This window comes from Trichogramma pretiosum, unplaced genomic scaffold, assembly GCF_000599845.2.
Source record: "Trichogramma pretiosum strain Unisexual culture from Peru unplaced genomic scaffold, Tpre_2.0 scaffold29, whole genome shotgun sequence".
Taxonomy (NCBI): domain Eukaryota; kingdom Metazoa; phylum Arthropoda; class Insecta; order Hymenoptera; family Trichogrammatidae; genus Trichogramma; species Trichogramma pretiosum.
Genome location: NW_019641669.1, coordinates 1,576,005 through 1,587,637, shown reverse-complemented (window position 1 = coordinate 1,587,637; position 11,633 = coordinate 1,576,005). Strand labels below are relative to the sequence as shown.

The window sequence follows — 11,633 nt, the reverse complement described above, 5'->3', positions numbered from 1 at the left end:
TGGATCCCACTGGAATGTGTTCTCAAGAAAAGAAAAAGTTGAAAACTTGACATAAACAATGCCAGGAATGGTAATTTTTAAGTTTTCACGCGAATATTGTGAAGTTGACACAAATATTAAAATATTACGAGATTTACTTATATGCCAAATTATTTAATCGAGAGCGCAGAGGCGATCAGCACAAAAATCATCAATAATAATAACAAAAATAAACCGATGCACGTTAAATCAAGTATCAACTTAAAAATCCGTGCGTAAAGAAAGATATAGCATGATTAAGCCGGGTAAAGTTTCTTTGCGTGCCAAGTAGGCATCAGTCACCATCTCTCCCTCTGAGTGCACGCGTGTAAACTTGATTAATCATTTAACGGGGGCCGGAGCCGCAAGTAGTACATAAACAACGTAGCAGCTTATATAGCCGGAGCTTTAAAAGATTGGCGCAGCTGTGCTCTCGAGATACGCACGGAACAGCGGAGCTGTATACTAGCTGCGGCAGCAGCTAAGGCCGCGAGTTTTCATTAGCAGTCGTTTGTCGAGTATTGCACCAAATTAACGTTTTATCACTCGCTTTTACTCTCTCTCTCTCTCTCTCTCTCGCGCATTCTACTACTCAACTTCCTTCGCCTCCTCAAACCTCGTCTTCGGATAAAGTTCTGCTGATCTCGTCGGCAAAGGGCGAAGGAGGCGCTGGCGGAGCAAGAAGCATCGGCGACAGCCTCGACATCGTCGTTGTCCTTGCCGCTGTTGGCTGAAGGCTCGGAGAAATGTCACCTCCACCGATACTGCCGCCACCACCACCAATGCCAGTCGGACTGCTGCCGCCGCTCACGCTGATGCGGCTGGATGATGGATCGCTAATTCGCAATTTAGACGCGAGATGTTTGGCCATTTTCGTTATCTGTGTTGCGGGATGTTGCCACATACACATGCACACAAACAGAGAAACAAAATTTATTAGTCCCTTTTATCTTTTCCATCGTTATGTATTTTGTATAAATGTGAGACTCGTTAACACGGAGCCCGCGCGCGATTTATAATGATTCATCGCGAGTGACGCACATCGCGCGCGTCGCTGATGTATCGAAAGCTCTCGTGATCGATGATTGCGTGTCATACGGCAGGTAGTAGCAGCGACGAACAAAAAATTAAGGCATGCAATCCGCCCGAGAAAAAAGCACAAACGAGTATAAAGCTCGCGCAAGAAAATTATGCTCTCGGGGCGGAAATTGTGAGCGCGTGTTGTGCTGCGCGGTATATACGTCGTGCGTGGCTGGGCGAAGTGGATTTTTACTACTGTGTACAAGCTCGCCTGCGGGGCTCACCAAGCGCTGTGGTGGTATACATATAATATTACTATAAAGCTCGGCGAGCTCTCGTGCGTCGTGCTTCTCTATGCTTTCTTATATATAATGTATGCGCGTCGACGAAATGCTCGATGAATCTTGACTTTAATTCGACCGACATAATCGATAGTCGAAAGAGTAAAACAAAATATAAACAACGAAATCTTCGATAAGATTGAACTATACGAATTCGCGGAGAGAGCGACTGTTTTACGCGTTTATTTTTTCCACGTTCGCGAATTTGCTTATCGAAATATTACGACCAAACGATCGTACTATATATGCAAAGAGAAAATTGACAAAGTTTCGCGTTTATTGAGAATGCAAGTATAAAACTTCGGTTGTAGATCAAAGCGAAACGAAACTATGTTTTATATACAGCGCTGCAGAGTGCTATAGCTCCATCATTGTCTCTATCGCGAGTGCTTTCTTTTTAACAATAGATGCGCGGAATTCATCCGAAATGAAATAATAGAGAAAAACTAAATTGACATTTCATTCGCTACTGCTGATATTATAAAAATAAATAAAGCCGTGATCGCGAGTGAAAAAAGAAAAATATAGGAGAGAGAGAGAGAGAGAGAGAAACCTGAGGATCGACGTCGATGAGTGCCGTGACGTCGTTCAAAATAATCAGAAACTCCTTGGCGCGCTCGTGTCTTTTCAGCGCGTCCATTATGACCGCGTAGTTGAGGAGCACTTGCGGGTCTTGCGGCGCCAGTGCGTGAGCTTTTTCCAGCGCCTTCTCGGCTCCCTCGAGATCGTCCAGCCGCTTCAGCGCCACTGTCGAGCACACAATAATATAATGCGCGCCGTGTAAAGCCACTTCGTGTACAAAAAAAGACAAGAGAGAAATATGGACACGATTTACATATTATTTTCTTACATCTAATTAATATAAGAGCCATTGCGATTATAGATCGAATTGAACCCTCTTAAAGCCAACTTCATGTAAGTACAAAAAATATTTTAGTGTCATCTATATACGCCCTCTGTAGTTAATAATATTTTGATTGATTATTATTTTCAAAATGTTTTCATATATTAAATTAAATACTCATAAGAGTTCCATGCGCGCGTAGCGCGCACATAGATGTCTAGTCTGTATTAAAAGCGCGTATCGCGCGAGTGAAAAATTCATCAAATTACTCGGTTGTACATCTTTTTTTTTCGTTACAAAAAATCAAAATTCTCGTGTCCCGGAAAAGGAATTCAAATTATAAAATGTTTTGTCATTTGATGTATAATCCCGCCGGACATTTATTAATTTCACTATAAGGTAACGTTCGCTGAAATATTCAAATGAAAATCTCGATCAATTATTTCATAAAAGGAAAATACAGAGCCGCTTGGCGCGTGTAGACATAATGGAAAGTAGGAAAATAGAGTTGCCGCTATGCTGCTGTTTTATATAATAAAGCTCCCTCTCCCTATACATATGTATACTTACATCCGAGAAGCATATACGGCATGGCATTGTCAGGACCGGCGGAAACTGCGGCGCACAAGTAAATGGCAGCCGAGGCCGCTTGTCCCGTGGCCAAGTAGACAATGCCCAAGTTGCAGGCCGCCGGCAGGGCCAACGGGTTCAAGTAGTGCGCTTTTTTCAGACAAGTAATGGCCTGCACACACACGTACGTATCATGTGAATGGGTCGAGTGAGTGAAAAAAAAAAAAACAATATCAGCAGCGGCACGACGACGACGACGACAACGACTATGGCGGGAACGACGGCAAAAATAATGCTTCAACGCTCTCGTATAAATTATCTTATCGCTATATATATAACTGCAAGAGTCGTTAGATCGAGTCGTACATCTTACGTCTTGTATATGTATCCCCTGCACCACTACCCGCTGCTGCTGCTGCTTATAAGGGAGTTACAAAGTTGAAAGTTTGCCTCGGCGCGGGTGAAATATCGTCGGTTGCCACTAGCGACAACGTCGTCGACGTTGTCTTCGTCACGCTCTCTCTCTCTCTCTCTCTTTCTCTCGCGAGCGAGCGAGCTTTATATAAATTTGCAGGATGTGTGACGTTCATTAATAAGGTATCTTTAGCCGCTCTCTATCCCATCGATTTATTAACCCAAGGATGAATCGGTATTCAAACAACAACAAACTATTATGCGCGCTCGATGTGGGTATCCGTGTATATCTTGCACGAACTACTTTTAAACTCGTATCCACCTGCGCTCGTTTGGGTGTAATCGAAGATAATTGCTTTAAATTTATACACATCCCTTTTTTCTACGTAAAAAATAAATAGCAGCCCCGAGAACGCATTCGATTCGAGCTCTCGCCCCGAATCACACAGCTCGGCTTGTCTCTTTAAATCGTACCCACAGCACATACTCACATATGCATAGAATAGACGGAAAAAAAGCTTTCCTTTCGAGATTTGCATCGCAGCGGAACTTTCCCAGTTGGCGTTAGTCGGCTTTACCGTGCAAAAGTCATTTAGGGGGTGCTGAGAGAAAATGCAACGTGACTCGGAGGATTACCATGAGCTGAGCTCAAGAGCACACTTTATCAATTTTATCAAGCTGTGAATCGAGTGTCGCATTAGACTACTGCGTTTTAGAATCAACAGACTTGGGGAGCTTAAATAAACAGAAAATATAAAAGAGAATACGGTGAAAGGCATGATGATGAATTTGCGATATTTATAGTGGAATGCATTCAAAATAATCCAATAAAATATTACTAATTATTATTTGTAGAGGATGAGTGCTCCGCATATTTATTATTATTATTATTATTTATTATTTACTATTATTTATTATCAGTAGTAATTAAACATTCATGTTTTCGTTGGCTTTAGCGTATTCAATATCTATCTGAAAATCAAAGGGTAATTAAAAAAAGTTAATTATCAATAATCAATATCTTCTGGAATGTGAAAGTTTTAGTTGATAATACCAAAGCATAAAATGGACCCTATCTGAATTAAAAATGCTTATGAAGGCAATTATTTGTCGGTAATAAAACTTTTTTTTCAATCTTCTGATATATCTGCGATATTTCGATATTGTAAACAAAGTTGATATTAAACCGAGTTCTCGACATCGAGGCGGAGCAAGTGAATAAAAAAAAAAGACAAAAAAAAGGAGGAGAGGTCTCATCCACGCGCTGACTTTAATTCGGAGCTTTAGATTCCATCTCGTGTCTCTATCTTGTTAATTTTTAAACATCATACGATCTTTTTTTGGAAAGAGGGTGGGCAACGAATATACAGGGAGAGAGCACTACTAGGCAAAGCTCTAATCCCGGGGCTTGTTTCGCGCGTGTCCAGCTGCGAGCACGGGGCCATCGATCTTGTCCCGATTTTTTTTTCATTTTATACACACGTACGACTAGTAGTCGCTCGCCCTGCAGTCTGGATTTGTATTTATCTCGAGCGAGAGAATTGCGATGCTTAATGACCCCTTTGTACACGTAGGGTATGTAGCTCGTTACTTTACAGATCAATGAATTTTGCGAGAACGACAATTTTTTTTTACCCTACAATTTATTTTTAATATTTTTTTGTACGCACATTCATACGCGCGTAAATTCATCGCTGTAATAGGCCTACACACGTAGGTAGTAGGAAGCATGTGCAGAGTGGCATAAAGCTCGCGCGCGCACATGAAGTGCTAATTATATCGAGAAAAGAAGAAAAAATACCATTTGTCCATCCCAAGTCGGGGGAGGATTGATCCCGGGAGACGAGGAGCCGAGAAAAAACAGAGCTTCAGGGGGAGAATCGTGTTGTAAGATGAGTTTTCTTCGTTGCCGAAGAAGACGCATTGATTCTACACACAGGCCATGGTGTAGTGTTGCAGTTGTAGTGGCAGCCGGTGGCCTCTCTCTTTCTAGACTCATCTTTCGGTCATTACTCCATAAAGCTTTACCACTGCGTGATACGAATTTTTATGAAGCCCCTCGCGCGCCCGATCCTGTATATAATTCGTGACGCAGCCGCTTACTACGGCCAAAGGAGGAGGAAGATCTCGCTTGAAGCTGGGCGCGAAACTTTACTCGCGCACAAAGTGGCATTTTGCCATAAAGAAAGAAGCGTTTAATATGTAATAAAAATAATAGCTCTACGACCGTCCACCATCAGGACGCGATGGTCGTCGTCGTCGTCGTCACGCGGAGGTCGCTGACTTACCGAGACGTATTTTTGTTTTCCATAGAGACACATGCCGATGTTGTTCCACAGAGCCCAAGATTCCATCAGCGAGTTCGAGGCAATTTTGTACTTGGAAAAAGCCACGTCGAATTCGCCCTGAGTCTGCACAAAATAAAGTATAAAGAAGCGATCGGGCGAACTTACGTATGGCAGAATTACGTGTATATCACTGTTATGTGTAGGTATATGAGCAGTTCTATAAAAAATCTTTACAATTTGAGAACAAGAAAAATACGAAAATAATGAAAATTTCGATAGGTTTTTTTTTCTGTAAATTGTTTGTGTTCCTTAAAAAACACATTTTTTCTTTAATATCACTTCTTAACATACCTGAAACACTTTTAAGTATATGCTATTAATATGTAAATTCAATTACTTTTTACTCAACAACCATCAAAAAGTATTAAAAGTCATTTTAAGGGCGCGTGCAAATTTTTTCAGAGTATTTCAGACTCCTTAAAATGTTTAAAAAAAATTATTAACAATTTGCACGCATTCTCTGAATGGCTTTTAACACTTTAAATTCTACAAAACTTCTATAAAATTTTCGCACTAATACATTTGTTTAGCGGATTGGAGAATCACTTTTTATTTTCTCATTTTTCCATTAAACATGCACTATTTATAGAAAAATATTTACTATTTATTAGATCCGAGATACATAATTTCAGTTCTTCATTCATATTGGGCGCCGTTTAAAAATTTTACTCGAAAAATAATTATATGATATTCGGATTCCTCGTCGAATTTCACAAGAATGCGTTTAATTGAGATTATTTGTATCAAACGCGTGTTAATTTCCGGGGGGTACGCCACCATAATGGTGTAGATATTACTATATCTATATATATAAAGTTCGACGCCCAATAGTTATAATGACTTGGTTTTTCTTCGTTTGCATTAATAATTTTTAAATTTCATAAGATGTTTCATAAATATTAGATAAATTAAATTCAATGTAAAGACTGGCGAAAACATTCAAATCCGAACTTATCCTATTGTTTACGTTGTGCATCGCATCATGACCTCTCCATCTAATGCGTTGTCCGGCAAGTTTTCCACAGTGCTCTGATACGCTGTAATACATCACCGAGCGATGTACCACGGAGCTGATCGCACAGAAGTTTCACAGATATAGACAGTTGTACATAATATAGCAAGCACAGCTCTGCGCACTTTGCTAGTTTTTCCATGTACAGGTTAGCTTGATATGTACAATCGTCACAGAAAGGTGGATTGTTACCATAATTCCAAGTGTGAAAAATGGAATCTTTTAGTGACATACTTAATCGGATTGTCAGGTAATTTTCATTGGAAGTGAATGAATCTATAAAAACATTTTAACAAAATACTTTATATTTGCGAACTATTTCAGAGTGAAAGAGGAAGCTATCGATGTATCGCATGTAGAGAATGATAATGAATTGATTGCCGAGAAACATGATCAATCATTTCTGCAAGAAAATTCAGTAAGTGTTGACAATTATAAGTGCCGACCGCTGTAAACTAATTTTTCAATATTGTGAACAATTTTGCACTGACACTTGAAAAGTTTAAAGTGTATTTCGATGTAAAATTTCACGGGGAATCGATTGGTGCAATTAGTTTTTCTGTATCTTGCTTCATTCGCAAGATATCAGCGAAAAACTCTTTCACCCTCGATTTTCACCCTGACGCTGATGTTCTAGGTAAAAAAATAACATCGGCAATGAAATCAGCGCACCCAAAAACATAAAGTAGACTAGGTTTCATCTCTCCCCAAAAAAATGTAATTCCATGTAAGTTTTCACTGGACTAAACGAACATAATCTCAAAATGCACATTAGTACCTTGATCAATGATGTAACTTACCTATGCGATATTTGCAGCAAGAGATTTAAGAAAAAAAGTTACCTCAAACTCCACATGGATGTGATGCACAATGGTATTAAATATGCATGCGATATTTGCGGAAAAAAGTATAGAGATAAATATTATGTTAAGAAACACATAAATGTGATACATAATGGTGTCGCACATACATGTGATATATGCGGAAAGTCAATTTCTCAAAAATGTAATCTCAAAACTCACATCAATACGGTGCACAGTGGTACCAAACAAACATGTAATATATGTGGCAAGAATTTTTCGCGAAAACATAATCTGAAAGTCCACATCGACTCGGTGCACAATGCTGTCCAACATACATGTGATACATGCGGAAAAAAATTCTCAGATAAGAATTACCTTAAAAAGCACATCGATGCATTGCATAAAGGTTTTGCGTTCACATGTGATACATGCGGAAAAATATTCATTTGGAACACTCATCTCAAACGCCACATTGATGCAGCCCATAAGGGTATCACATGTGCATGCGATATTTGCGAAAAGTCACTCACACAGAAGAATGGGCTCATGATTCACATTAATAAAAAACATAGTAGTGGTACTAAAACTACATAAATACGGAATAACACGCGCATTGTCATAGATGTATACAATTTTATTCACTTGTTGAGTAGATTAATTTGAAAATATTTATTTATAATGATATCATGAGATCCTTCGATGTTATTTCATTATGTATCATTATTATTCAAGTGTTGTAAAAGTTAATACATTTTTTGAGGGAAATAAAATACATTTTCAAGTTGATGTCAATTTTTCAATGCCAATCACTTTTCACTCACCCTAATTAAGCTTTTGTTTCGCATCTTTTTTATGTCTATAAAAATGAAATCATCTCAAAACTGTTTATGTTTTGTAGTTTTTTTACATCCTACCGTTACCAAGAATGCAGTTATTTTTTCATAGCTATATTTTTAGTATTGTTAATTAATTACTAAAAATGATACCATGTATATATAATTTTTTTAAACTCTAGTCGATTTTTCTTTAGACATTTAATGTCCTTCAGCCAAAAGAGAGGCAAAGAACAGTTTTAAATGACTTCAATTATGTCAAACATATAAAAATAGATATATTTATGGAAAAATGCAATTTTTTGCCCTCTAGACCAAAAAAATAGTTGTAGAAAATGCGTATTAAAATTTTCATCTTTCTCGCATTTTCCGTGTTTCCGGGATCTCAATGAACATTTATCGACGTCCATCATATGCTTCAAGCGACTAAAATTTCAATTACAAGTCTCAATTCATCAATTACATTTTACAAGTCTCAAATTTTAAGAATTGTTTATAGAATTGCTCATATATGTACGTTATGTATACGTGCGAGTCGAAGCTTCGGGCGCGGCGGGATTGGATTAACTACATGATACATGCGCTTGACGGCTACTGTACTACTATAATGCGAATTGCTCTTTTTTTGCGATCTTTTAATCGCTTCTACATTACACCTCTAATTCGCGCAAAATAAAAGAAGGGCCAGTAAACGCCACGGCGCACGTATACAACGTATCGAATGTCGGAGAAAATTAACCGGTTACTATATACTATCGGGTGGGATGCAATTCATACGCCTCGATTGAAACATTTGCTCGTGATAATTGTTCGTGGCAGATGTCGCAACTGAATAATTACGATTATTAAAACGATTAATCGATCGAGCGAGCTGAGCTTCGCTGTCGCGCGCGCCTGTACACTCGCAAACTTATATAATATATGCTAATTCGGGACGAGTGCTATGAACGAGCGAAAACTCGTTGTCGGACAGTTGATACGTGCAAGTGAAACGAAAAAAAGTTCTCCGCATTATATTAAATCTTTGAACGACTCGGTGATGAATATAATTTCGCGGGCAATTACGATTGACGCGCGTGCTACCTCGCTCGGTTAACCAATTATTAGCATTCGATTTGTAGACTACGCGCAGACGTGCAGTCGTTTTTCCCGATCGCCTTGAAGTATTTTTTGAAAGAGAGCTCGAGCGATGCCGTCGTTTATATTGCACAAAAAAGTCGCGTCAAAATTAAAAATTTAGTTTCGTTGTCTTTCAAGTTTCAGAAATGCGTAATGAGCTAAAAGTAGATGTGTTAGTAAACTACAGACACTGAAATAAAAAAGTTATAATCATTGCGAATAGCGAACGGCGAAACATTTTCATCTCGATATTAGAACCATACAATGTGCAGATACGAATTAATCAAAATAAAAATAAAAGTTTTCACCGGCCATTCCATTACTCTCTTTTAATAAAATAAATGTATTCATAAAAGTAAGAGAGCGAGAGTGGGTGGGAACCGTCACAATCCGCTTGAAATTTTGCACACGACATTGAACACGACGTGAAAATGATGCACGCGCGCGCGACAACATTAACCAATGTGCATGAGAGCGCGACAAAAAAAATTGCAAAAATATTCTGGAAAAACGTCAAATCAATCAAAAGGATATCCCTCCGCCCGCATCGGGTCATAAATCATATAATATACCTGCATAATATAAGCCATGGAAAAAGTCGCTCTGTCGCACCTGGGCTCCTCGGCCAGTACCTTGCCGAACTGCTGGAAGGCCTTTCTCGAGTCGCCGAGGCTCAGATAGAGCAGTCCGAGATCCGCGGCCACCTCGTTGTTGTCGGGCTCGATGGTCAAAGCCTCTTGATAGACCTGGATGGCGTCGACCACGTGACCCAGCCGGACCTGCAGCTCGGCCAGCGCCACGTACGGCACGTCGTTCCGCGTAATCTTGCAAGCTCGCAAGAATTGAGCTTTCGCCTCGTCCGTTTTATTTATTCGCAGATAGCATTCGCCTTTTGTTGTGTATGCAAAATAATAAAAAAGAAGAGAAGTGAATGATATTTCTGCTTATTAATGCAAGTGGATCGCGAGCTTTTTGCAAAGCAAATGGCATGGAAATGGCTGCAATCGCAGCAGCGGCAGTGAGTTTTCTTAAACATGCCGGAGCACGAATTTCTCGGCTATTTTTCCACCCCATCTGCGCTCCGTTTTGAGAGTAAGATTTTGAATTTAATGCAAATGTTCGGGGAGCGAGGCTGTTATATCGGATCAAAAACTTACTTTTGTTGCGAAAGCACGACTGCCAGCGCGAATCAAATAGTAGTAATGCCTATGATAATAGCAGACGCGTGCTATATACCCACCCATGTAGTAAGGCACTTCCCAATCGTCCATCGGGTCCATGATTTTTTCCACCAGCTCGAGCGCCTCCAGAGCTTTTCTCTGATCGCCCATGAGAAAACTATACGCATAATAAAATCCCACCGAGTCATTACCATATTATGAAAAATCTGTTATTATAGAAGAGCTCTGGAATATAATCGATGCCTCTCACAATGTCTTGGCGATCTGCGTGTAATTCTCGACGTTGTCGGGCTCCAGCCTGGCGCAGTGCACGAAGCAGCCCAGGGCCTCCTGGAGCCTACCCTCGCGACGCATGATGAGGCCCCTCATGTGATAGGCGTACTCGCACCTGCCGCCCCACTGCTCGATCTCCTTGTCGATGAGCTGCTTGCACAGCTTGAACTCGTGGCGCACGTAGCGACGGTAGAGCATCCAATTGTAGCTGCCCATCGGCTCGCCGTTGAACTCCAGCTTGGCATCGTCTTCGTCGTCGTCGTTGTTGCCGTTGCTGCTGTTACTCGTGGCTGTCGCATTGCCGTTGTTGTTGTTGCTGTTGCCACTCGTTGTGCCTCCGCCTCCAGCGCCTATTTATACGGCCGACGAGAGAAAACGAAGGTTATAAGTGTGAAAAATGTGTGTCACTAAGTCGCCGAGCGAGCGGCACGTGCCATTATCAAGATCGAATGAAAGTTATTATAATAATGTGTAGCGGTGGAGGGGCGCGAGATGTAATTTCGAGAGACGATCTTTTTCCAGTGTCTTCCGTCTTACCAGCGATACGAGGAGAAACAGCGGCGGCGGCTACGGCAGCAGCGACAGTCGCCGAGGAGCCATCGCCGTTACGAAAACGACTCACGTCCGCTGCTGCTGCTGCTGCTGCTGTTGCTCTGCTCGGCCCGGCTAAACTGCCATTGTTCACGATCGGTGCTCTGTTGATATTGTTGCTGTTGTTACTGTTGTTCATCCTAACGTTCGATTGTTTAACTTGCTCTCGCTCTCTGTAGCCGCGTTTGTTTACGAGTTTTTCAAGGATGTGTGCGAGGAGTGGCGTGACTATTTTACGACTGCAACAGCAGCGGTAGCGCACGGGG

The 11,633-nt window shown here is 40.6% G+C and overlaps 1 protein-coding gene across 1 annotated transcript; it reads right to left on the bottom strand.

The window, feature by feature from the left end:
• Positions 1–585: 585 nt before the first annotated feature.
• On the bottom strand, positions 586–11,523 carry LOC106660028 (Bardet-Biedl syndrome 4 protein homolog). Its single transcript, XM_014382839.2, has 8 exons — positions 11,314–11,523; positions 10,754–11,126; positions 10,563–10,660; positions 9,895–10,211; positions 5,496–5,618; positions 2,794–2,965; positions 1,933–2,126; positions 586–898 (listed from the first exon to the last, which is right to left on the bottom strand). The coding sequence occupies exons 1-8, from the start codon at positions 11,504–11,506 to the stop codon at positions 629–631; spliced, it is 1,740 nt and encodes a 579-aa protein (XP_014238325.1). The 5' UTR covers positions 11,507–11,523; the 3' UTR covers positions 586–628.
• Positions 11,524–11,633: the final 110 nt, after the last annotated feature.